The sequence below is a fragment of the Capra hircus genome, assembly GCF_001704415.2.
Source record: "Capra hircus breed San Clemente chromosome X unlocalized genomic scaffold, ASM170441v1, whole genome shotgun sequence".
Taxonomy (NCBI): domain Eukaryota; kingdom Metazoa; phylum Chordata; class Mammalia; order Artiodactyla; family Bovidae; genus Capra; species Capra hircus.
The window spans coordinates 35,779,053-35,806,640 of record NW_017189517.1 but is presented as its reverse complement, the minus strand read 5'-3'; the positions used below and the strand labels follow the sequence as shown (position 1 = coordinate 35,806,640).

At 50.0% G+C, this 27,588-nt stretch overlaps 1 protein-coding gene across 1 annotated transcript in view; it reads left to right on the top strand.

Moving 5' to 3' along the window:
* The window catches only part of FRMPD3 (FERM and PDZ domain containing 3), a gene marked incomplete at its 3' end in the record, with an annotated part of 68,143 nt that overhangs the window by 1,456 nt on the left and 39,099 nt on the right, over positions 1-27,588 (top strand). Inside the window, 5 exon segments of the mRNA XM_018044100.1 lie at positions 2,987-3,178; positions 3,391-3,506; positions 19,409-19,563; positions 23,517-23,619; positions 26,976-27,021. Coding sequence (XP_017899589.1) covers positions 2,987-3,178; positions 3,391-3,506; positions 19,409-19,563; positions 23,517-23,619; positions 26,976-27,021 — 612 coding nt within the window.

The following is a 27,588-nucleotide window of genomic DNA, read 5'->3' as shown; positions in this document are numbered from 1 at the left end:
AGGGCCAGCCTCACACATAGGTAAACATGATGTGATCAAATATGTCTCCTCAATTGCCTGTCACTGTGCCTGAAATTTCACCATCGGTGATTCATTCCTTCAGATCTTGAAGCTTTCTGGTCTTTCAGGAGGATATAGATGGGGGATTTATTGACAATGAGCAAGGGAAGGCTTTGCAAATTGGATTCAGGTTATGTAGCTGGGGGTAGACCAGCGGCAGCCAGCTCAGGGAGGAGGATGCAGACTGGCATAGGTGTGGGAACTCGGGCTGAGATTCAGTCCAGGGCCCAGGCCACCCTGAGGGGGCAAGGAAGGAGTATTTGATACACCCACATCCAAAGCTTTTGTCACAGCCTGGCTTGGGTGCTCAGGAAGCGTTTCCCCAGGAAACTGTATTGTAACCTAGGAGGCCTGAATCACTGCTGTGTGGCCCATGCTGGGGAGAAGGGTGGGAGAGTGAAGGACAACATCAGGCTGTCTGGAGTGGTCGCAGGAACACTTTATTAAGAGGAGCAGCCTGGGTGAAATGGATGTGACCAAGAAATCTGTGAAGACATTGCGTGGGGCCTCAAGGCTGCCAAAGAAGGCTGGGTGTAGAGTTTGTGCCTCCCCCACGGACCTGCTGACTGAAGGTGCCCTGGCCCAAGGCCAGGCTCCTTTGTATCGCTGGCTCTGACTTCCATCCTGGTTTGGCCCCAGAGCTGTGGGGTGCAGCTCTGGGCTCAGCCAGCCATGGTCCCCAGAGGCCTCCCCGTTCCGCATTGGTTCTGTATTGTTATATGGAAGAAGCTTTGGGGTGACGGTCTGATGGGAAGAAGGAAAGAGGCTAGCAGATTTTTCTGGAAATGGTTTGCCTGGAAAGACCCCGTGTTTCCTTAGTCTGTGTGTTTACTTGGGGTAGCAGAGGGTAGGGGAGAGTACTTTTTGGAAATTTGGGGATATGTCTTGTAACTGTATTGCATAGCAAGTGTACTATTGTCTATTTTACGGCACTTGCAGGAGAGAACTGAGCAAATTTAAGACCCTCCCAGGGGCTCCACTAGTTCTGTTGTAGATTTCAGTCAGCTGGACTGAACCCAGAAGGCCTAGCTTCCAAAAGTGTAGAGCATTCACCCTGAGGGCCACCGCTGCTGTGTGACATGAGCCCTTTGCTTCCTGAAAGGGTGTCTCTGGGGGCCTCAAATGGTTTCTACCCAGATATGTCTGGTGGGCTCAGTGGAGGTAGGGGAGGGGGAGGATACTGCCATTGCCAGGAATGAGAGACCCAGAAGCAAAACTGCCACCCACCCCGGTTCCACTCAAGTCCCCCAAACAATCTCCCTGGCTTAAGACCAGGTCATCACTAACCTTGGTGTCATGGGCACTGCTGATGGAAGACGTTGTTTCACAGAGCAGAGACTCCTGTGAGTGCAGAATCAGTGATTCGGGGAAGACGGAATTCAGTGCAATCAATTGGGAGAGTCAGCCAGGATTTCTCTTAAGCTTTTCTTCCCAGCAGCCCCCTCCCACCTTGGAGACAGACTAATCCCTGACATTTGTCTAGTGGCTTTATACTTTTCAAAGCTCCTTCACATCCATTATCTCCATTGAGCCTCAAGACACCCCCGTGAAGTAGGAAGGGAAGGTGTTATTATCCCTGTTTGACCAACAAGAAAACAGGTCCCAAAAGGATACATGACTCATCCAGGGTCACACAGCTATTTAGTCGAAAGAACTAGGACTTTAAATGTGTTTCCTAACTACCAGCCCTATGTGCCGTCCACTTCCCATGTAGACTCCCCCACAGAACTGTGGAGGTGCATAGTGGATGCAAATAAACATTTGCCAAATGAATGACTGAGTGAATAAGCAGGGCAAGGGAGGGAAGAATACAAGTTCTTGAACTGCTCTTTTTTTATGATCAGAATAGAAGGGCAAGAATACTGTGTTATTTCATCATTTTAACCAGGAAGGAAGGAATAAGAGACCTTTCTCATTTCACAGATATCACTGCCATGGCAGGGAGACTAGGGTAGTTCCTATTAAGAATCTACGGGGCTCAGTCACCCCAGAAGGCTGCCTTCCACGCATTCTTTAAAGAGGAGTGGGTGGTGTGGTCCCTGCCAGCAGTTCCCTAAGATCCTCCCATGGGTGTCTGAGAACACTGGCTACTTGCTCCTTTAAGGGCCTCTGCCCCTGCCACCTTTGATCTTTCTAGAATAACCCACACCTCGCAGACTCACTGGCTGTCTCCTGAATCACACCTGGAGACTACCTCCTCGACCTTTTTGTCTTCCACAAGGCCTGGCACTAGCAGGTGAACTGTCTGAGGTAAGGAGGGATGACCACTCCTGGACACTAGCACAATGGTCCGGATCCTACCTCCCAGGGCCTCTACCCCCCACCTCCACCAGCAGACTGGCCTGGAGTTGCCACCTGTCCCTAGTCCTGTCTGGAAAATGGGGCAAGAGGAGGTGGGGACACGGGTATTACACCTTCAAATAAGTGCTTTGCAGCAGCACCGTGGCTTCTGAGGCAGGTAGCAGTGAATTTGCCATCCTTCCTGTTTCTGAACTTGGCTTCCCACCGCTTATTCCCAGCTGCTGCATTTGGGTCTACCTGTTTTGCTCCCCTGAGCCTCGGTTTTATTTTCTGTACAATGGGGAGGATGCTGAGATGAGAAGATGATTGGAAAGCACAGTGCCCGGCACTTAGGAAGTGCTCACCCAGCGGCAGCTGGATCATCTGCCTGTCACAGTACTTGGAGCCCCCCTCCTCTGCTCCCCCGCGGGGGCCCATCCAAGGGGGAGGATGAGGGGGGAGCTCCTCCGCAGCGAATTGCCGGCGGGTGAGAGGCAGCAGACGCCGTGTTTACCAGCTGCCTCGCTAGTTCGCCACCTCAGCTCAGCCGCGGCTCTGGGGCCGAGCCAGTCGCCTCCGTCTTTAAGATTCTGGTCACAGCAGGGGCTGGGTTTCTAAGGCAGGCGTGATCTTTCTCTTCTTACAGACGCCGCTGCCGTTACCGTGCTACCGTCGGTGCTGGGCACAGCCGGGGGCAGCGCGAGGGGAGACAGCCAGAGGGTGGCCAGAGGGTTCCCCGGGCCGGGCAGCTGCCCAGCCCCGGCCCAAAGAGGGCCCCGACAGTAAGTACCGCCCTCCGAGCAGCCGGGTTGGAGATCGCCTAGGAAAGGACCAGAAAGTGGGGCGCCCAGCTGATGAGGCCGGTGTCTGTGCGGTTGGGGGAGTCGGGTGCTGGGGGTCCTCGCCGGCCACGCAGCGACTCCGGGCAGCACTGGCATGGGTCCCTGGTCCAGGGTGTGCGTCCGCCGGGCGCCAGCAGTCGATGGACGAGGAGACAGAGTTGGCGCGTCGAGAACCGACATCCCTCCTCCTCCCATACTGGGTCCCCAGGGAACCCTTCGGATCGACAGGCCACCCGCGTGCCTCTTCGCGGAGCCACTCGCTATGAAACTGGAAGACAAGATGCGCGGGGCTGAGGGTTTGGATGCCGCTGGAAAAGTGGCAGCGCAAGCGGGAAGTTTTCCGCTGGAAGTGCGGGTGGCCGGCGCGGGGGGGGGGGTGGGGGTTGGGAAGGAGAGCTGGAAACCGCTACGCACACGCCCGCGGGGGCAGGGGCGACCCCTCCGGGGGACTCGGCCCCGCCCTCCCTGCTGCCGCCCCGCCCCCAAAGCTCAGCCCCTAGGAGGGAGCCGGGTGTCTGTCTGAACTGCCCGGGGGGGGGGGTGGGGGGGATGAGGATGGGGACTTCAAGCCGCCCTCTTCACAGCACCTAGTCTTCCCAAGGGCGGATGCACCCAGGCTGGCCTGCCCTCTCGCGTTCAGGAAGCATTGCGAGGCTGAGAAACGAGACCACCCGAGATGATGGTTACTTGTAGAAAGCTTGGCAGGCGGGAATATGTAGGCCCGTACCTGTCACTTTTTTTTTCTTGAGCTATGTACAGTTGAGGGGTGGGGAGGATAGTGTGTGAAATCACAAAGGTGAGTTCAAGAGAACCAACGATCATAGTAGTTACTATTACTATATGCCAAGAATTGTGCTAAGCTCTTTAGGTAGTAATGAGAAGTTGTGTACAATAAGAAGTGTAGCTGGTGTTCACTCAGTGCTTTCTGTGTATGGGGACACAGTTGTTGTAAGTGCTTTACCTGTATTTAATCTTCAGAACAACTCTGTGAGATAAAACCTGATATTTTCCCCATTTTACACATGAGGAGATTGAGGTGGTAGAAACTGAGGGATGGAAAAGCCCAAGGTCCCACAGCTAGTGAGAAGCAGAGCTGGGCTTCCCACCCTGCTCCCACCATGATCTTCACTTCCCACTGTTAATGGCTAGAAATAGGATGAGAACTTGACTTTAATGAACTAATAATACAGGCTTTGTTTTCCCCATAGCAAAGCTTGTTTATTCTGTAGATCTGAAGTCAGGGCCCAAGGTCCAAAGAGATTTGAAACAATTTCCAAATCATCCTCATTACATTCTGTGGTGAGAGGAAGCAGATCCTATTAATATCTAAACATAACGATAACAGTCATTGCTAATAGCCATTAGTAATTGACACTTACTTTGTACCTTTCATCTTCATGTAGGTACTTTGAAGTAGGTACTATCATGAGCCCCATTTTATAGATGAGGGAACTGAGGCTCAAGACGTTAAGTAACTTGCCACAGAGTTTGGATTCCAGCCCAGATCCCCTGGCTCCAAAGTCCAGGTTGGACCAGACCTTTGGCAGATGTGCACCAACTCTTTGAGCCATCTCCTCCCCAGCCAGTTGCCCAGGGCTCTGCTCAGCACTGGAAAAGCCCCTGATGCTGGGAAAGATTGAGGGCAGGAGGAGAAGGGGGCGACAGAGGGTGAAGCAGTTGGATGGCATCACTGACTCAATGGACATGACTTTGAGCAGACTCTGGGAGATGGTGAAGGACAGGGAAGCCTGGTGCGCTGCAGTCCATGGGGTCTCAAAGAGTTGGACACGACTGAGCGGCTGAACAACTGCACTGTGCCCTCCGTTCCCCAGCCCTCTGTTTGCATTGATGAAAGGATTGTACATGTTGGTGGAGAAAGGGTTTCCTAAAGAACATGGAGCGTTCTGCATGGATTTGGGTTTTGTTGTTGTACTAAGTGCTGGGCCTGTAACATCAATAAGTTGTTATGCTTTATAAGTTTTATTAATTAGACAAGTGTCTGGTCTGCTGGTTTGGAGCTGTTAATCTGACATTATGGCTCTATCTGAGTACCTCTGTTCAGAATTGTTTTCTAAAAAGTTTTTAGAGCCTGATTTGCAGTGCTGAGCAGTCATCTCTCTACCTCCCAGGGAGGGAGAGGGGGCCTCTTTTTCTGGCAGGACTTCAATAACTGAGACTGTAGCTTACGTAGAAATATTGCTGTTTCTATTGATTTTTGTCCCTCCTTCCCCCAGGATGGCCCCTGTGAACTGAATGAAATGTGGCCAGGTTTGGAGGGCCTCTTCCTGGGGCACAGGTGGCCCTGCAGTCGGGATGTTTGTCATTTAATACTATTAGCCCTGTCTTGTTCACAGAACTGGCTTCCCCAGACCTGCTGCCATGTGGGCATAATGGCGTTTGAGCTTTGCAGCTTTGGTCTGTCTCCATTACTATGGCTGGATTTCAGTGCATCCACTAGTGGGCCACCCTTTCTGCCTCTTCCCATGAGAGAGGGGTCTTCTGTGTATACCTTTTGGCTGGTGTATAGATATGTGGCTGGTAACCCAGTGTTGGGCTGTGTCCCTGGTTGTGTCTGTGACCTCTTCTGAGTTCAGTGCATCATCTCAGAAGGCTACATGAAAGGGGCCACTGGGTAGCACTAGCCCTCCGCCCTCATTCCCATACCTAGAAATTAAAGACTGACTTGAGTTATGCCTGATTTTTTTCTATGAGTTCTTTTTTTCATTATAGCAGCTTCAGTAGCTAGAGGTTTCCCTCTTTACTGAATCTTTTCCCTTCCTGGAATGCCCTTCTCTGCTTTGTCCATCTGCTGGACTCCTCACCTTCACCACTCAGCTTGGGGTGAGGGGGCTCTAGTGGGAGTCATAGGGTTGGAGGAAGAGCCCTCCTCTCTTTCCCATGGCATCCCCTGCTGCCCCCTGTGGTGCCAGGTGACACATGGTTTTATATTTGTGTGTTGACATACCTGCCCCCACCTGAGACTGCAACCTACCTGAGGGGAGAGACTGGCCCTAGTTTTTCGTCAGTACCCAGCACTGTGCCTGGCACATAGGAGGTGCTCAGTAAATTTTCATTGTATGTATGAATGAATGCTATGTAAGAGCATGTGGAGGGAGCCCCTGACTTACAACGAGGAGAATAGCTAATAAGGCTTCCCAGGTGGCACTAGTGGTAAAGAATCCACCTGCAATTCAGGAGACGCAAGTTCGATTCCTGGGTCGGGAAGATCCCCAGGAAGAGGAAATGGCAACCCACTCCAGTATTCTTGCCTGGGAAATCCCACGGACAGAGGAGCCTGATGGGCTACAGTCCATAGGGTCAAAAAGAGTCAGACACTACTGAGTGATTGAGCACATAATAGCTAATAATAATAGCTCTGCTATTATTCCTCTTACAAGAGGGCAGGTGGGAGCAGAGCTGGCATTATGATGTAACAAAGAGTCCCAGCTCTGCATATGTGAATCACTGAAAAAAATACAAATACCCTGTAATGCCAAAACTGGAACGCTTGGGGAAGGACTTTTCTGGTTAATAGAATGTTCTGGGTAACTGAGGATTAGGTTTAAAAAAAGTTATTTTTCTTACCCTTTTTGGTTCTTTCTACAATGTTTGGGTCTAGTTTTAAAGCCAGAAATAACAAGTTGAGTCTGGGGGGTCCATCACTGAAGCAGTGTTGCCAAGTAGGCAGCCTGTGGGTTCTTGGGATTCCTTAGGATCCTGTCTCCCTCAAGCCTGGTTGCACAGTTGGGTGTAATCTCCTTATCACCCCCACAGCCATTCAAAAACACGTCTACAGGCCCTTTGAGTTTTGCAGTTTTACTGCCATTCACATCCTGGAAACCAGCTCACAACGTGGAGGAGGTGCTGGCTAACTCACGCCTTATGAGATCGGCACCTGCCCTTGCCCTTAACTTTGTTAAAAATAATTTCATGTATTCATTTTTAGTTTTTGGCTATGCTGGGTCTTCACTGCTCCGCGGGCTTTTCTCTAGTTGTGGCAAGCCAGAGCTACTCTTCATTGCAGTGCACAGGCTTCTCATTGTGATGGCTTCTGTTGTTGCAGACCACAGGCTCTAGAGTGCACAGCTTCAGTAGTTGCGGCACATGGGCTCAGTAATTGCAACTTCCAGTCCCTAGAACACAGGCTCAGTAGTGTTGCACACAGGTTTAGTTGCTCCAAGGCATGTGGGATCTTCCTGTACCAGGGATCAAACCTGTGCCTCCTGCATTGGTAGGTAGATTCTTTACCACTGAGCCACCAGGGGAGCACCTGCCCTTTACTTTTATTCTTAGGTGGAGGGTTCACCAACCTTGTTCCCCTTTCTCTGATCCCCACAGAATCTTCTCTTTGCTTTAGGAAAAACCTTCTAATTTCTTACTCACTCTCTGCAGGACGGTGCAATTAGGCAGAATAAAAGGTATCTCTTTGCCCTGAAGCTGCAGATGGCATCTCTGGATGCCTCCAGATGGGGTAACATGAATTTACCAGGCCTCTGCTCACATAACCTCTTTTGTTGAGTTGCTTCTTGGCCTGATTTCTGCCCTGCCACCCCTCCCGCCATGGACCCGATGGACAGAGCTTGGAGCCAGTGCACAGTGGGAGAAGCCGGGGCTTGCTCCAGTTTGTTCTCTCACAAGAGGTGAGCCTGGTGCCTGCTGGGCTTGGTGCCTGGGCTTCAGCTACCACCTGCATCATCTCAGGCAAGGAGGGGGCAGATGGGCCATCTAGGCAAAATAGTGGGAAGGATGTGCCTTTCTCTGTCCAGCCACGACTAGACTGGCTCCCTAAGAGGGCACTGCAGAGAGGACGTAATGCCCCAGCAGAGCCAGACGTGAGCAAGGGAGGGAGGACAAAGTTTGCCCACTGTCTCCCTGGGTCAGCTCCAGCTGCCTGCTCCCCCGGCTCACTTCTCCCCAGCGCCCCTGCACTTGGGCTGTCTCCTCTGCCTCCTGCCACAGCACCTCGCCACCTGCTTCCATCTCAGGGTCCAAATCTGGCCCCTCCTATAACCCCCCAGCTGCGATTTCTCCAGAAAGCCTCCCCCTGTCATTCTGCAAATCTTCAGAGAGTGAATAAAGGTGAAATAAATAACTTCTTCCCAGGGCCCTGGCAACTCCAAGATTTTCCAGCTGTTTAATCGGAGTTAGGCTGGGACCCCTCAGGCTGGTGGCCCAGGCCATGGATGCCTGGCAGGCTCACAGAGGGGAGGGAGATGGCACAGCCAGCCTGCCGAGGAGCAGGCCCTCGTTTGGCTTCAGGAGGTTTTGCCTGGAGCCCTGTGCAGCTGGTGCCTGCCAAGCAGACCCCACAGGGCCGCTGTTGGAGTCCCAGGTCTTTGGCTGCTGGAGGTAGCTACTTATGGGGATATTCCCAGCAGCCCCTGTTCACACCTGCTCCCCCTCTCTGGCCTCCAAGCCTTGTTTACAGTTCAGCCATGGGAAGACTAGAGGCTACGATCTAAGAAAAGAGAAAGATCTGGGTGGCCAGGGACCCTCTCCCAGCTTAGTGTTCTGTGCCAGGGCTCTGCAGCCCAGCCTGGCCTCAGAGATGTATGCTCACTGAGGGGAAGAATTAAGGCCTGCTGCTCCCTTCCCTGCCAGCTCCACTTTTCCCATCATGACCATTCCCTCCCACCTTCTGGAATGTTCTCTCCATCCTATTTTCTCCTTTTGATCTCTTTCCCCAAAAATATACAGCTTTTTGTGGCTGGGGAATTGGCCCCAGTTGGGACAGTGTCCTGGGTTTTCTTCTTCAGCCTACTTCAGGTTTGCCCCTCGCTCACCCGCATCCCCACCCATGAAATGGATGCAGTCAGTGTGGCAGAAAAGCAGTACCCTTCCCCAAAGAGATGGAGCGCTGGAAGTCCTATAACAGAGGGCTCTCGTTACCGTGTGGCCTACTGCCAGAGCCTGAGGACAGAGCTGGGAGCAGCTTGAGGGTATTTAGAGAACAGGCAAGGCACAGAAGTGGGTCTCCAAAAAGCTAAGGCAAATGAGTTGGCGGGCACAGTTTCTCTGCCAGGCTTGCCTTCTTCAGCCCTGTCTTTTCTCCTTCACTTTCTCCAAAGCCCTCCTCTTGTCTCATATCTCCGCTTCTGTCTGGGTTTCTCGGCTTCACCTCACCTCTCTTCTCCCTCCTGGCTCTGTCTGGCCCCCACGCCTGTCTTCCCCTCCACTCCTCACTTCTCCCGCACTGGCTCGGTCAGTCTCTCTCTCTCAGCCTTCCTCAGAAATACTTCATGTGTAAGTGGAGGGTGGGGGCCAGGGTGCTCTTTGGAGTGACATGACAATTCCTGCAAGCTCCCATGAGTATTTCATAGCTCCAGTTCCCCCTCACTGCCTCTGCCAATGACAGGTGAGTGGGGGCTAAAATGCAAGGATCTCCCCACAAACTCCGCCACAGCTCAGTGGCAGCAGCTTCAGACCTTGTGACCCATGGTGCCATATGGTACCAGCCTCACAGCTGGCACAGCCCTCACATCTGTCACTGGGCTGGCAGGGAGGGCTGAGGAGCATATCTGGGCCTATTAGACATCATGTCTGAGTTTCTTGGGTGTGTAGCCCTTGAGGGGGAGAAGTAGGGAGGGGAGGAGGCAGCTGCCCAGAGGGTCCACTGCAGCCTCCTCTCAGACGGATCATGGGGATGGTCTTTTGTGAGGTGACTCCAGGTTCCCAGGTATTTGTGGAAGGACCAACAGCTTTGGTCTTTCTACCTGCTCCCTTGTGACCTGCTAGAATGGGTGACAGCTGTCTCCATTCCAGCCCTCTGGGGAAGAACAACTGTTTGGACAATGAGAAAATGAATCCAGACACCAGCAAGTTTTCCAGAAGATGCCTCTCCAGTCTCAGCTGAGAAAGAAGTGTCAGGGCCATGAAGACCTGAAGGGAAAGAGGGCAGAAAGCCCTAGAGGCAGCCCTGGGACAGTAATTGATTGAATTGTCTGCCTAGAGGCTCGTGGAAGGGAAAATACTATCCGAAGTCATCCTGCCCACCCCTGGGCCTCTGGCCATTCTGAAACAAGAGTTGTTGCCCTTTAAAGAGACTTTTCTGTCCCAGGAAGGAACAGTCATCTAATTTCCCACCCTGATACTCTTCAAAGAACTGTAGCCATTTCTTCTTAAACTGTAGCCCTCCTTGTGTGCTTGCTTTTACTCCATTCTCTCCCTCTTTTTGTCTTTGGTCAGAGATGTTGAGAGATTTCTTCCATGGACCAGACTCCCCATTTAGAAACCTGAGGCAGAGCCAGTAGGCATTTGATAATGAATTACATGGACTAGCCAGAGGATTCTAATCCTTATGCCTCAAAATCCATCCATCAAGCCATTTATAAAATATTTATTATAGCACCCACTATGTGCCACGTACACACTAGATGGTGGAGATACACTGTTGAACAAAAAAGACATAATCAATACTCTTATGAGGTTTACAGGCAAATAATCACAGAAATGAGGCTATAATTACTGATCCTGATGAGTATCATGAAGGAAACAGATCAGTTTACAGTGCTAGGACTATCACGGGGCAGAGTTTTCAGGGAAGACCTCCACGAGGAGGTGATATTTACATGAGACTTGAAGGAAGGATGATTGGCCACGTGAAGAATAGGGAAAGAGGTTTCCAGGAAGAAAGTAATACCAACTGGGAAGGCTTCAAGGTAGCATAGAGCTTGATCAGAAACTGAAAGGAGGCTAGTGGGACCAGATTGTTCTAGGCAAGAGTAAGAAAGATCCCTTGGAGCAGGGCACAGCAACCAACTCCTGTATTCTTGCCTGGAGAATCCCATGGACAGAGGAGCCTGGCAGGCTACAGTCCATAGGGTCACACAGAGTCAGACATGACTGAACTGACTTAGCTCACACGCACAAGAGAGGTTTGGCAAGGAAGAGATCACAACAGGGCCTCATAGGCCATGGAAAAGAACTTTGGATGTTCTTCACTTGCAGTGGGAAATGTCTTCAGGGTATTAAGCAGAAGAGTGACGGGATCTGATTTGGGCTTTTGCAATATCTATAGGGAACAGGCTTAAAGGGGGGCAGCAATGTCTATAGGGAGACCAGAAAGAAGGCTGCTGCAGCAATCAAGGAGAGAGATGATGGTGGCTTGAACTGGGTGACAGTCATGGAGATTGAGAGAGTTGGTCAGATTCTGAAGGAATAGCTGCAAGCATTTACTGAGAGGTTAGAGGTGGGGGTGAGGGAAACAGAGAGACAGGACACAAGAATGACTCTGAGGTTTCTGGCTTGAGTCACTGAAGAGATGATGGTGCCATGTACTGAGATGAGGAGGGCTGAGGGAGGCCTAGGCTTGAGGGGGAAAAAATTGAGTTTAGTTTTGGACATGTTAAATTTACAGTTCCCTTGAGACATGGGAGCAGAGATGTCAAAGTAGATCGTTGGAATGTAGGAGTTTGGGGGCTCACAGAAGAGGTGTGGATAGAATGGAAATTTGGGCGTTGTCTGCACATAGATTGTATTTCAAGCCAGGGGACCGATGAGATCACTTGGGAAAGAGAGCCTAGAGAGAAGAGAAGGTCTGGGAAGTTGGCAAGAAGGTCTGAGTTGGGAAGAATTGTGGTATCCAGTGATTTGGTGCAGGAGAAGCCCACAAAGGAGACTAAGAAATATTGGGCAGAAAGGTAGTTGGAGAGTCAGGAAACAGTCGCAGAAATCGGAGGAGGAGAGCCTCTCAAAAAGGAAGGAGTGGTCAACTGTGTCCAAGGGTGGTTAGAGGCTGAGTAAGATAAGGACTGAGAGAGAACCATGAAGGCCGTTGGTGGCCTTAACAAGAGTGACTCTGTGGAGTTGAGAGATGTAGGAACCAGATTAGAGTGGATTGAGAAGCAAGTAGAAGATGAACACATGGAGAAAATATTTATAGAAAACTCTTGAGCAATTTTTCCATGAGAGGGAACAGGAAGTGTAAGGGGATTATGGAGTGGAACCAGGTCGTTTCTGTTAGTTTTCTTAAGGATAGATGATTTCCATCAGTATGCTAGCATGATTCTGGAGAGATGAAGAGATTGATGACTTAGGGAAGAGAGTGAATGCCCAAAGGAGGGAAGTCTTTGAGACGACGAGAGTCTTCTTTATGGTTCTAGGGCATAACCGAGCAGATCTGCCATTGACAGAAGAAACTAAAGATCCTCCATTTTAGTAGGAAGGAAAACAGAGTCACAGGTACAGATGCAGACAGGGTGGTGTATAGATTTAGTGGTGGTAAGATAAAGGAGCTCCCATTTGATGTCTTATGTTTTCTCAATAACATACAAGACAAGGTCATCAGATGAGATTCATTGGGATAAATGGGGAGGTGGGGCAGATGGAGGAGAGGAGGAGCTATAAAATAGTCATCTTAGAGAGTGAGAAAGTGGTGGCCAGACAGTGGAGACGGTATTGGGCTGGCCAAAAAGTTTATTCGGAGTTTTCCATATAATGTAATGGCAAAACTCAAACAAACTTTTAACCAGCTCAATTGAATAATGGTTGTCAGTGACTGTGGGGAGTGGGGAAATGGGCTGTCAGTATTTAATGGGTACACAATTTCACTTTGGGATGATGAAAAAGTTCTGGACACAGGTGGTGATGATGGTGGTACAACAATGTAAGTGTATTTAATGCCACTGAACTATATGCTTTAAAAATTATCAAGATGGTAAATTTTATGTTAGACACATTTTCTCATGATAAAATAAAAAGTTAGAGCAGAGGGGAAGATCACATATGACTAGTAACATAAATCAATGTCACTGTGGGAACTACCCGGGATATCATAGACAGCAACGGAGAGGGAGAGGTAGAGGTGGGTGGCAGGCGTATTCCACAAGGGAGCAGGATTTGGGGCAGAAGGTGTCTCCTGGCAAGCAAGTTTTCTTAAGGATAGATGATTTCCATCAGTATGCTAGCATGATTCTGGAGAGATGAAGAGATTGATGACTTAGGGAAGAGAGTGAATGCCCAAAGGAGGGAAGTCTTTGAGACAACGAGAGTCTTCTTTATGGTACTAGGGCATAACCGAGCAGATCTGCCATTGACAGAAGAAACTAAAGATCCTCCATTTTAGTCTCCAGCTTCCTGTTGAGAGGGCTTGGTGGGCAAGTGATGTCCTCAAGGAATAAAGCTGGCTTCCATTGAGAAAGAGACGAAAGGGCACTTCCAGAGAGTCAGTGAAAGATACAGAGGAGTTTGCTGTTGACCGAGAATTCCCGAGGGCACTGCAGAAGAGTTTGAAGGGAAGAGAAGGGTGGCATTAGAGGGTGAACAGATGCCCACGGGGATGAGAACCCCTGGGTTCTGAGGGATGACCAGAGTTGAGTGGACTTCTCTCTGGTGGTGACTGAGGTTAACAGGCATGGGAGGCCCCCTGGGCTCAGTCTCCCATGTAGGAGGGTGGACTTAGAGGCAGGTAGGAAGTCAGTTCTGGGGCTGGAGTCTCCCACCTGTCCCCTCTGCTGTGGTGGCTTCAGGGGAGGCTGCTCTGACACACTGCACTGGCGTGGCCTTCTGTGCCCTGGCAGAGGAGCAGTCTGCTGACTCTCCCCCAACATCTCTTCATGCCCGTTACTTACCCACAGGTTCTTGGCCCAAATCGTGTGAGAAAATTGGCTCTGGAGTTGGACGGACCTGGGTTGACATTGTAGCTATACCACAGTGTAAATAGGTGGATGTCGTGGAGTAAATTAATCTCTCTTCCCCAATCTCGGTTTCCTCATCTGTAAAATGGTGATAACATCTCCTACTCATGGGGTTGTCGTGAGGCAATATGTGCATAGTACCTGGCACACCACAAGTCCTCAATAAATGGTAGCTGTTGTTTTCAGCACTGTCCTCTCTCAGTACTGTCCTCGCCTTACTCCCAGATGTTGTGTGAGACCTCAGGCTGTTCTTTGGCTGACCAGACTCTTCAGGGTAAATGGTGCCCCATCTCTCCAGATCTTTCTCTCCTTTCCCCTAATTCAGCCTTACCTGTCACTTCTTATCCTTATAGATCACTCCCTATTCTCTCCTGGGGTAAATCTGATTCAGCCAGTCAGTCATTTGTTTGCATGGCTTTCTGTATTGTTTCCCCAAGATAGCATTTGTGTTTTAACTGTGCCTTCAATGCCATAAACCAACGGAATGAAAGCACCTTGTCCCTCCCACCTGATTGTGGCCCTCCCTTTGTCTGACAAAGGTGTTCTTTTATATCTTGCTCCTCAAAGTGTGGTCCATGAACAAGCCACCTGGGCAGCACCCTGGAATTTGCTAGAATCTTAGACTTAACTCCAGACCTACTGCATCAGAATCATTCTAGTACTATCCCTAGGTGGTACAACTACACACTCAAGGGTGAGCCACCCTGCTTAGAATAAGTGAGCCCAAGTGAGGGCTCCTTTAGCAAAACAAGGGTTTTGTGTTCAAGCTCCTGAAAAGAGGGCACCCAGAGCAGCTCCTTCACCCAGGATCTCCCATTCCTGCCACGAGGAGAAGATGGCATCTCCTGGTGTCCCAGCTGCCATGTGGGATCTCTGGAGCTTTCAGGAGAATCAGCCTTCTGTGAATGGAAGCAGAGGGCTAATTGGCCCCACGTGGCTCCACAGCCTGCCAGTTTCGAAGGGAGCAACAAGACTCCCCAAGAAGCCAATAAATGTAAAGAAGAAGGAGCCAAAGGCAAGGAGGGGTGGGGAACTCAAAGCTGATGCCTGGGAGTTAAGCTGTTAACATTTCTGTCTTCCTGCCCAGAAGTTCAGGGGAAAGAGCAGCAGCTCACAATCAGTCCATCTTCTCAGTTCACCTGTTTGTCCTTCAACCACATCCTGCCTAGCAACAGTTGTCAGCATGAGCTCCAGCCACCAGCTCTTTTTTAGACAGAGATGTTGGGGGGGAGGGTGGGAGTTGGTGGTGGTGGTGGTGTAGGGGATCAGTTTAGCCCACAAAGGAACTGGAGCCAGGGTGTCCATAGGGAGCCAGGTCGTCTGATAGTGGGGACAGTTGCTTGGAAAAAAAGGGGGCAGAGCACCTCTTGGGGCTGCCACTTAGAGGCCAGGAGTTGATGAGGGGAGGGCCCGGACTGTAGAAAGCGAAGTTTATCTTCAGCCCTTGTTCTGTGCTCTGCCTGCCACCCCAAATGATGCCACTGGTAAGATCACCACCTCTACATCTACATGATATGTTTAACCTTCTAATGTGTTGCTGTAACTATGATCTCATTTCCTTCTCCCAATGACGCTGAGTGAATGGGATCCAAGACAGATGAATTAAGATGAGGGCTGGCCCGTCAGACTTGGCCAGGATGTGGAGAGCTGCTGGCTGCAGGGTTAGGCCAATCCTGCAATGGAGACTAAATAGCCAGAAGGTCCGGGACCCTGGGTGGGTATAGATGGGGGTGCTGGGATTGTGAGTCCTGTCCAAGAAATCTGGTTCCAGCTGAGTCCCTCATTGGCCTCCACCTTGGAGTCTGGGCTGGAGGAGAAGCAGAGACCTAGTCTGTTTGGCAACTGGGAGGTGATAATGGATGTGAAAGGACCTTTTCATTGGATGAGGTAATGGGTTTAAGAAGAAAAAAGAAATAACCACTTGGCTATAAAGTGTTGTATTCATTAGGCAGAAAAGAAAAGGCTAGACGTTTACCCAGGTCACTGACCAGAGAGGGCAAGCCTGGTGCAGGCTGAAGGGATATACCTTTGGGGACCTTGGGTAGGAACAGGACAGATTGAAGGCACTGTGTGGTTTGAAGAACAAAATGGCCAATCCCAGAAACAAAGCTGGGCAGAGGGCGGGGAGAGAGGACCATAAGCTGTGGCTGCTTCATAATTTTGTTCAGAGTTGCCCGGTTTGATGAGACCAGAAGCCAAACATCTTTCAAAGTCAAAGTGTGTATTTCCCCCAGGAGGGCAGTCACGTGGCCCGTGGACAGCTGAGCTGCTGTCATCCGTCACCACTGGCCTTCAATGTCACTCCCAAGTCTCTATGCACTGAGCAAATTTCGGAGGGACTGACTGAGCCTCAGACACTGAAAGATGCCAACCCCAGGAGGGTGGGGACAGCTGCCATTTGCACTGCAAAATGGCCTTCCAGTGTGTTAAAAGAGGGGTTTCTTCTCTGACCACAGATGCTGGGAAGGCCCAAGCAGTGCAAAAAAAGGACTCCTTGCAGAATCGGGGGAGGATCTAATTAGTGGTTAGCACCGTGGTAATGGTAAAAAATTTGCCTGTCAGTGCAGGAGACACAGGTTTGATCCCTGCTTTGGGAAGATCCCCTGGAGAAGGAAATGGCAACCCACTTCAGTATTCTTGCCTGGAGAAGTCCATGGACAGAGAAGCCTGGCAGGCTACAGTCCATGGGGTCGCCCATGGATACCCATGGGGGCACGACTGAGCACAAGGAAGAACTAATTAGGGACAGATAGTCCAGCTCTGCCAGAGACAACCCAGGGACCAAGTGCTCCAGTCACACCTGGAGACATGCCTGTGGCTGTGGGAGAAATAGCTGGGTCCCCTGTGAAAAGTTGGGGGCCACCCATGGACAGAGCTTACCCTCTTGTCTCTCTTCCCATCAGTGCCATTTTCTGACTACCCAGCATAGGTTCTACCTCCTCCAGGGAGCCCTTCAGTCCTCCACTCCCTTCTATGAACATACTATTGGGACCTTAATTATGAACTTCATATACTATTCTCATGGGCTCCCTGATGGCTCAGTGGTTAAGAATCTGTCTGCAATGCAGGAGACCTGGGGTTGATCCCTGGGTTGGGATGATCCCCTGGAAAAGGAGATGGCAACCCACTTCAGTATTCTTGCCTGGAGAATGCCATGGACAGAGGAGCCTGGCAGGCCACAGTCATTGCAAAGAATCGGGACACGACTGAGCAACTAACACTTTGACTTTTCGTACTATTCTGTTCTCCTGTTCAGTGTTCACTTGTCTGTTCCCCCTCCCCCAACCCCAGACTGGAAGATCTTTGAAGGCAGAGGTCTGTAACTTCTTGTGCCCCCTGCCCAAATCTCCAACTGTATGAGTAGGCACTCAATAAATACTTGTTGATGGATTAACATAGTCCAAACGGTAAAGCAGAACACTTGGGTCACAAAAAGCTCTTAGCTTGTTGGCTCCCCTGGCACCAGGAGTGTCTCTTTTCATGAGGATTGGTGGTACTTCAAGGCCCAGTGGAGACTGGAGTGTCCCTAGGTTTAGAAAAAGAAAAAGGCAGCAAAAGGGAGGCTTCAGTGACCAGGGGGCCCTGAGCACAGGCCACAGTATCGAGCGCTCTCATGCATGCGTGGGTCTTCTTTGTGGTGTCCCCGCTTCCCACGCCACAGCCTGTGTAGCCTGTGGTAGCTGCTTCCCAAATGAGCCCTTGGCCTGCTGTTTCCTGATCTCAGCTCCCTTCAAGCCTTCAAGTGCCTGCCTGCCCCCAGGAGCAGAAATGAGAGAGGGGCCAGCCTGAGGCCACCCTCGCTGAGCCCTTGTCCTGGAAGGGTACCTCTCTAGAACACCAACTAGCCATATTCCAGCTCCCAACTAACTTTCTGTCAAAGAGTGACCATTTGTCTTACCCAGTGTGAAACGGAAGGAGCCAGTTCCTGAACTCATCTTCAGGAGCCTTGACCTAGCCCTGGCAGCCCCTTCCACCTCCCTAAGGGACAGCAGACAGAGCCCAAGTCAGCTCGGGAGCAGCCATAGTTGATGTGGTCAGATTCCAATCAGCCACGGTCCATCTTTCTTCCTGAGTTCTTCTATGAGAGAGATAAGTCTGGGACTATGAATTTCTCTTTTACACAATTACTCTAAATCTTCCCACCCTCCCCCCATTGATAGTCCTAAAGCTCCTCTCTAATTAGCAAATCTGTGTCCTGATAAACAACCTAATTGCTTACAACCATTTGCTCCTGAGGAATTTGGTGTTCTTAGTTAGTCAACAATCACTCTCCTAGTGTCAGAACCTCCCACTTCTTTTCCAAATCTTACACTAATTTGATTAATAAGCTCCTGGCCCTCTGTATCTTGTTCAGAAGGGCCCTGCCTGGAACCTTGGTTTTTCAGAAACACACAGCAAGACTAGGAAACTCAACCTCATTTATTAGGCCAGAAAGCCTCTTGGCTCTGGTCCCCTCTCTTCCACCTCCACCTTCCCTATCCTGCCTCCCTGTCATTCATTTCCCTTTTCTCCTCTTTTCTGCCCCTGAACCCAGTGCCTTCACACAGCCCAGGGTCCCCACGCCTTCACTCATTAGGGCTCTTCATTCAAATACTGAGCTCAGACCCATCCTTGCCTGCAATATGTTTCACCCCTGCCCTTGATGTTAACCCTTTGTAAAGTCCTGGCATAATTCTGAAGCCTCAGTAAGATCTGTTACGGGCTTTGGAGCGCCATCTATAACTCTCCCAAGTATCAGGGCAGCGATTTCTCTTCTCCCAGCTCACCTGGGTTCAGGTCTGCTGACAGCCTCCAGCGGTGGCTCTTCCTACTTGCCCTTGGCAGCTATTCTCCAGCTGTCCCATTAACTGAAATAAGTTGGCATTGGGACTGCCCTGGTGGTCCAGTGGTTAAGAATCTGCACTTCTGCTGCAGTGGACACAGGTTTGATCCCTGATTGGGGGACTAAGATCCCACATGCTGTTGGTGTGGCCAAAAAACAACAAACGGAAGTTAGCATTATGCACAGTTGTTATAAGGGATTGGTCCCCCATGTGAGCCTGTTTGTTTTCATATGGCATCTCAATATTTTCTTTTTATATATGACCTAAGGGATATTAAAGTTTAAAATTACACAAGGACCTCATGAAGGTGCTCCACACTCTGAAATGACTTCACATTCCTTCCCCACGGCCTTGCCTGTTTTGCAGTCCCTTCCCTCAAGGTTTTGGTTTCTCTCAGGGAGTTAATAGCCAATTCCATGGGTGATACTGGTTAACCTTCCAACAACACATTTGCTTTTAGGCTCCTTCTGAGTCCCAGTATCTTAAGGAAAGGACAGACGCTAATGTCAGGCTCCATGGCACCCATGTCCTCTGCTGGCCCTGGCTATAGACAAGTGGCTTCTCCTTTGTAGACTCTTCTTTCTCCAGTGAAAGAAGGGACCGAAATACGCATCGGTCATCCCTTCTGCTGGTGCCAGAGGATGTAGGAAGCAATGTGCGTGAACTCCCAGGCGCCATGGCCAGCACCCTTGTCAGCATCCCTCGCAGCTGCTCTAAGGCTTAGCTGCCTTTGCGTCTTCTTTTGCTCCCGTCTTCCCCTCCCCCGCAGCCATGTGATGCAGAAAGAGAACACAAATGATATGGAATGTGAGCAGCTGCCGGCAGAGACGCTGCGACAAGTGGCCATTCACCGGGACCCTATCTATGGCTTTGGCTTCGTGGCTGGCAGTGAGAGGCCTGTGGTGGTGCGATCTGTGAGGCCAGGTAGGTGTCACCCACAGTGTCCCCCTGGCCCTGGCTCCCACCCCCCCAAACACCCACACATCGTCCCAGAGAAAAGAGCACCCAAGTATACTGTGTTGCCAAGGAATTCATGAAGAGTGGGTGAAGACTTGCCAGCCGATAACTGTGTGAGGGAGTTGGTTTTTAAAGATTTATCCACACGCAACACTGAGGCTGCGGTTGATAATTTAGTAGGGTCTGGGTCTTAACAAAACTTCCCTTTGCATAGCACCTTCACAGAAGAGCCATACTGCCTTGAGTGAGACATACTGATCTGATTCAGTTCAACAAGTATGTATTGACTGCCTACTCTAAGCAAGGTTATAGGGATATACAAGACAGAATTCCTGACCCCAGGAATCTAATCATCAGGCTGTGGAGATGAGTACACACTCACCAAATAGGTCATCCAGTGAGGGCTGGAGTCAGGATATAGACCATAGGTGGCAGAGAAGGGGAGAGGAAGTGAAATCTCTGAAGCCACAGTGGCAATACAACACCTACCACTGATGAAGCCCCCTAGACTGTACAAAGTTACATCATCTTGTTCAGTGCTTGTGGCTGTGTCCACAAGGTAAGTAATACCATTCCCATTTTACAGATGAGAAAACTGAGGCAGAGAAGAAGAGAAATGGCATGTCCAGGGTCACTCCACTAAGAAGTAGAAGAGCTAGGATTTGCACCTGTGCCTGTGTGATGCCACTGAAGGGGGTGGGGTGGGAAGCAGGGCTTGAATGGGACCATGCAGGGTGGATCAAGCGTGATCCCACCAGAACTGTGAAAGCCTGTCATTATGAATGAAATCGGAAAGGGCCTGAGCACTGTTTTGTTCCAAATCTTGCTAGGCATTGACAAGAAAAGACAGACGGAAAGGAGCTCTATTCCTGAATTGCTGGGCCTGAGGCTTTAGATGTTTACAACAGTTTCTTGCTCAGTCAAGAGGAGCAGCCGGAGTACAAACTGGTGTAGCAGAAATTTGATGAATTTTGCAATCCTCCAAGGAAAAGAAAAAGATTTTTGTAAGCTTGCTCTTCAACTGGAGGGCATAAAGTAAAAAAACAATTCAGTACAGGAGTTTGTGGCTGACCTAAGGCTCCTGAGGTAGTCATGCAGTTTGGCAAAAGGTTTTTGAGTCTCTGATCCAAAATCAAATTTATCCTGGGAAAGAGGGACCAGATCAAACTTAGTAACAGATCACCAGGAGACCCTGGTTTAACTTTAGAGGAGATAGAATTCACAGGGTTGCTGCAGGTGGTCTGAAAATGAAGAAGCGGTTGGAGGAGTGGAGAGAAGAAAAGCTACAAGGGAGACCACAGGAGGCCATGGGGCCAGCAGGCTGCTTGCAGACCTGCCTCCAACCCAGGTGCCCCTCCATCCAGTGCGAGCCCACAAGAAAAGATAAGATGCATCCTATAGAGGAACAGGAGAAGGCAATGGCACCCCACTCCAGTACTCTTGCCTGGAGATCCCATGGACGGAGGAGCCTGGTGGGCTGCAGTCCATGGGGTCGCTAAGAGTCGGACACGACTGAGCAACTTCACTTTCACTTTTCACTTTGATGCATTGGAGAAGGAAATGGCAACCCCCTCCAGTGTTCTTGCCTGGAGAATCCCAGGGACGGGGGAGTCTGGTGGGCTGCCATCTCTGGGGTCACACAGAGTCAGACACGACTGAAGCAACTTAGCAGCAGCAGCAGCATAAAGGAACAGTTAAGGCTGAACAAGCCAACAAACCATTCCATGAAAATAGTAAGTAGACTGAGCTTACCACTGCCATCAGAGAGCCAAGTTCTATGAGGACCTTCCTCCATTGAAAGGAAGGATGGAAAAAAAAAACCAAAAAACAAACAAAAAAAAGAAGGATGGAGGGATGAATGGATATACAGGAGAAAGGAAAGAAGGGAGGGAGGGAATAGGTAGAGTGGCCTGTACCTAAAAGATTGGCATATTTGGTAGAAGTAGATAGGAGGAATGCCTTTCCTGGTGGCTCAGTGGTAAAGAATCTACCTGGCTCAGCAGGTAAAGAACCCGCCTGCAATGCAGGAAACACAGGAGGCATGGGTTCAATCGTGATTGGGGAATATCCCCTGGAGGAGGAAATGGCAACCCACTCCAGTATTCTTGCCTGAACAATCCCATGGACAGAGGAGCCTGGCAGGCTGCAATCCAAAGGTCACAGGGAGTTGGGCACAACTGAGTAAATAAGCACGGTACAGCCAATGCAGGAGATGTGGGTTTGATCCTGGGTGGGGAAGATCCCCTGGAGAAGGAAATGGCGACCCACTCCAGTATTCTTGCCTAGAGAATCTCATGCACAGAGGAGCCTGGCGGGCTACAGTCCATGGGGTCGCACAGAGTGGGACATGACTCAAGCGACTAAACAACAATGAATAGGAGGAATGAAATGAGTGGAAGGAACTGTCCCTTGGAAGACGTAATAAGTACCACTTATTGAATTCTTACCAACATCAATCAACTGTTTTAAATGCTCTTCATCCATCATCCCATTTATCCTCCCAACATTCTTCTGCCGTTATTTTTCCATTTCTTAGATGAGGAAAGAGAGATTCAGAGAGATGAAATGTTTCCTCCAAGGTCCCACAGCCATTGAGTTGTAGATTTGAGTTGAGCGTCCCAGCCTGACTTGCTGCAAAGAATGGTCTCTTCACCACCAGGCTTCCTGCTTCTGACATCCCTGTGCTGTCAGAAGCGTGGGTTGAGGGTCTTTGCAGTTGGAGTGGGGAATCCTGCTCGCTGAGCATACAGGCCTCACCCTCAGCGCACAGGCCCCACTCTCCAGAGCCATAGCGTGATGCTCAACTGACATGGTGACCTGGATGTTGTTCATGTTTGTCGTATTTACACAGCACGCTTTTTTGCAGAGAGAGGAACAGTTGGGATCTGACTCTTTCAAGTGGACCCCAACAAGCATCCAGCCTGGGTTGAGAGTGAGACATGTCCTATTTGGGGTTTGAGTTAAGCTGAGTTCTACTTGTCATTCTCCTTAAATATCTAAAATCCTTTTCTCCAAGGAGATCTTTGCTAAGCACCAGAGGCATCACAGCCCAGGGCGCCCCTCCAACCCACCCTTTACCACCATCAGGAAGGTAGGGCCCTCAGGCAGGTCTGCTTTCTAAACCTCAACAGTAGACGTGAGAAGGAGAGAAAGCAAATTTCCAACTGCCAGTGATTTAGGGTCTGTGCCTCGTTCCTCTCATTTCTCAGACAGCAGCACATCTCTTAGGTGAAAGAAAATAAATGCCTTTTAGGCTCCTCTGGTGGCTCAGATGGTAAAGAGTTTGCCTGCAATCCAGGAGACCTGGGTTTGATCCCTGGTTTGAGAAGAGCCTTTGGAGAAGGGAATGGCTACCCACTCCAGTATTCTTGCCTGGAGAATTCCATGGACTGAGGAGCCTGGTGGACAGGCTACTGGAGTTGCAGAGTCGGACACTAACACTTTCACTTTAGGTCCTGTAGTTCATCCCCCTGTCTCCAGGGAAGTGAATGCCTACATCCTTCCAGACCAGTGAGTATGAATTATGTTCAAGTAAGAAGATTCCTCACCCCCTCCTGTCACCTGTAACCCCTCCAGTAGTCTGGAAGCCATGCCTTGTGCCCAAGCAGATCCCTCCTGATGAAACTGAAGTTTGTGCTCCTCACTAGGTCCCAGCTGGGAATCACTGGTGAACCTCGCTTGAGCACCAGGCCTTTGCTACCACACCACTCCCAGCCTAAGCAGGGCCATTCCATTCTCTTTCTCCAGCCCTCTGCCCTCCACTTGCTACAGGCCACAGTGGCCCAGGGCTCGAAGAGTAGCCCTGTCAGTGGCACCACTTGGCCCGCATCTCCTGCAGGCCTCAGTGCCTGCAGCCACTCCCTTGGGCGCTGGCGACTCCCTCCCACCCAGGCCTCACGCCTCTCTCCTCTCCTCCACAGGAGGCCCCTCTGAGGACAAGCTCCTGGCTGGTGACCAGATTGTGGCTATTAATGAGGAGGACGTGAGTGAAGCCCCCAGGGAGAGGTTCATAGAACTCATCAGGTAATAGGAGCCTCTTGGGCCTTGAGCTGAGCACGGCTATCCCCATCCCACCAGCAGTGTAACTATGGCTGCCACAGCCCTCCCTGGCTGAGAGAGGGGTCTTGCCAGGGAGAGCAACCCGAGCCAGGGCTCCTGGGTACCCAGAACTTCCGGGGCCTGAGGGCCCTCACACACTCTGGCTTAGCCTCATTCAGTGATGTGAGGAGACACAAAGAACAGCCTCCTGGCAGAGCTCACCTCACCTCCCTTCACCCAACAACTCCCCTCACCTAAGCCCTTTGGTTTTCAACTTAACTGTGCAGTGACCACTGAGAACAAGTGAGTAAAGAACGAGAAACAAACAAGCCATTCAAACAACATTCTGAGATAAGCACAATGTGAGTAAGACATCGTTTCCTACCCGCCACTCCCTACCCCCCTCCCCACCAAGAAAAACCACAAGGAGAATAAAATCCAAATGCCTGGCCAGCAGGTTGAGGCATGGAACCTGCCATGTTGGATTTTGCTCACAGTGTGTGTGACCCCTTAGTGCCCTCCCCAGATGGGGGCAGGTCAGAGAGAGAAAGGAACGTGAGGAGGACCACCGCTGTCCATGGAGTCATCACACTGACTTTTCCCCTCCTTTACTTCTGTATATGGGGCTTCCCTTGTGGCTCAGTAGTAAAGAACCCACCTGCCAAAGCAGAAGATGCAGGTTCGATCCGTGGGTGGTGACGATCCCCTGGAGGAGGACATGGCAACCCACCAGGATTCTTGCCAGAGAATCCCATGGACAGAGGAGCCTGGCGGGCTACAGTCCACAGGGTCTCAGAGTTGGACACGACTGAGCATCTAAACAATAACAACCTCTGTATATACCATGCCACCACATATTACACACACACTACATACCTCTTCCCCCTGCACACCATGCCACCACACACCACATACACACACACAGCCCCGTGCATACCATACACACATAAACACAAACACAACACCACACACACACCCCATGCACTAAAAGCACGCCCATACCCACAGGTACCACATGCTCACACACATACACCTGTGCCATAGATACTCCCCCACCCCACACGCCTATCACCTGCACACACACACACACCACCCCACGCCCCCTTGCATAGACACTTTGATAAGGAGTGAGACAATAGAAGTGAGAGAAAGGAATTAGATTCTTTCAGCTCTAAATTCTAGGGGATAACCTCAGTTTGGGGGACCTAAGCTATCTATCCTCACATGCTTGCTCTCTTTCTCTCTCTGCCTGGCGTAGTCTGCTCCATCTCTGCCTCCATCTCCTTCAACCCTTCTCCATTTGGAGTGTTTCCATTCCGCTTATCTTTCTTGTTCTCCCAAAGCCCACCTGCCTCCAGGGCCCCTCCCTCCCCTTCAAAGGCAGAGGAGTGATGCCCCCTTGCTACTCCTGGAAGGGTTTGCACTGCCCCTTCCTAAAGTCCAGAGCAGGTCTTCCTCCACAGGCTCCCCTTCCAGCCCAATATCCTGGTATGTGTCTGGTCCCTAATGACCCTTAGTTTGGCTCTTCTCCAAGTTCAGTTTGTCCATTGCATTCCCCCACTCTCCACCCTTCATGGTCCACCACCATGTCACCATGGGGTGAATTCTTTCAACCCCATCAGGGCATGTTCAGGGGTTCTTTCAGGCTGACCCCTCAGAAGTCTTTGCTCTGCTTCTTGTGGATATCTTTGTACCCTGAACCAAGGTAGCCCAATTTTGTGAGACTGCTCAGAGCACCTTCTGGGTCAAGTCAGAGCTCACACATTTGATAATCTCTGGGACTGGCAGATCATTCATTCATTCAGTGAATATTTATTATATTGAGTGTCTCCTGTGCATCAGTTGTTGTTCTAGGCACTGAATATACAGCAGTGAATAAGACAGACAAAAATCCTTGCCCATTGGAGTTTACATTCTAGTGGAAGAAGACACATCATAAGCAGTAAACATGATAAATAAGTATTGCACAGTATATTAGAAGTTGATGAATGTTTTTGATAAATAGAAAGGGGGTCAGGATAAAGATCAGGAATGCTGGGAACAGGGATACAGAGTGCAACTTTAAATAGCATGGCCAGTGTCGGCCTCAATGACGAGGTGACATTTGAAGAAAGACGTGAAGGAAATGAGGATATCAGAGAAGGCAAGAAGAACCCAGTGTAGAGGCCCTAAGGCAGGAGCGTGTGTGATGTGTTTGGGGAATATGAGAGAAGCCCACGTATGGAGTGGGGTAAGGAAGGGGGGAGTTGTAGCTACTGCAAGGACTTTAGCTTTGTTCTACATGATATGGGGAGATGTGGCAGGGGCTGGAACAGAGGAGTCACATAATTCAATCTATACTAGTTCCCTGCCCTGGCCAAGAGACAGGACTTTCCAGGTGTTTTCCTTGGAACACAGCTCCTTCCTTACTCCAGGAGCTTCCCAGACCCAGGAGCTGACAACATCCCTGACTCTGCCTCATTGAATATGGTACCAGTCCAAGTCCTCGAGCAGGGGCCCTGGGCTTTTCTTGAATACCCAGAATCAAGGGTGTCTTGACTCTGCTTCCTAAACACCTTCGTTCCCAGAAACATTTGAAAAAAGACCAGCAAAGAGAGGGGAAGCTCCTTCAAGGCGAACTCTTTCCATTTCTTTTAGTTCTTGTAAAGGATGATGTACAATCGGGAGAGAATTTTCATACCTCACAGCTTTGGATCATTGGCATAATTCTTGTCTAAAGAGTTTCAAATTCTTCATCCTTTTGAATGTTTGCTATCTGGAGAGTCTTGTCTTCCATCTGTTGCTCTCTGGCTCTCTCTCTCTCTCTTTTTTTTTTTTTTTTGGTCCTTCAATTAAAACAAATCTGCTGAGTATGAGTCATGATGACCAAATGACCTCCTTTGGGTTTTTCCTTTGAGTTTCTCCTCTTACTTAAATACCAAATTGCCAATAATCACAGTACATGGTTCCCAGGACTCTGATTGTGCTCCCTTTGAGTTCCTTAATTCAGGTCTTTGGTTTTCCTTGCAAACTTTTTTGTGTATAGATAAAATTGCTCCTAGGGTTGGAGGATTTCTATAGAGAGAATGTGAGAAGGAATATAAAAAGAAGACCTGAAAAATGACAACCCCAGAGGTAATGATAATACCATTTTCAGAAGCCTGTGTGAACCTCTATGGATGGTGGATGTCAGCTGCCACAAATGATGGGAGGCGAGGCAGCCATGCAGATATTTAGATTGCCCTCTGTCCTAATCCATATACCTGAATGCAGCCCAGGGGAGAATTCTGGTGTTCCTTCTTGTGCTAGATGAATACCCAGTGCATGATACACGACTCTCCTGTTCCCTCTTCTCTCTGTAGGAGCGCTAAGGAATTCATCGTTCTTACAGTTCTGCACACTCATCAGGTGAGTGAGCCTCTTTGCCATCCACCCTTCCTCCTGATTGAGACAAGAGCATCCCCACATTGGAAAGTGACAGTGATGGGAGAGGGAGACGGGAGAGACTAGGACCAGCATTGTTGTGAGCCAAGGATTTAGGAGTGAACCGAAAATCGTGCCTTCTGCACATCTTGTCTATGCTCACAGCCCAGGCCTGAGGATTTGAAGGGCTCCATAGTGCTGTGTGCTCTGCTTTCCCCACTTAAGCTACTCCACCACTGCCCTAGTTCCACACATATTATCTACCTCTTTTTTGCTGTGTCCCATCAAAATTTACCTGTCCAGTGTCCAATTCCATTAATCCTTGCAGACTGTGGGTGCTAATCTTATTCATTCATTTACACAGGTATATACTAAATGGCCTACGGTGTATTAGACACAACCCTGTATGTGGAGGATTTGCTATAAAGTTGCTGGGGAGATACAGTTGGACAAATAGGTTCATCTTTGTCTAGGTTCAGTTACTAACTGCCTACATGACCTTGGGGGAGCCAGTTCCCTTTTCTGAACCTGTTTCCTCATCTGTGAATTGAG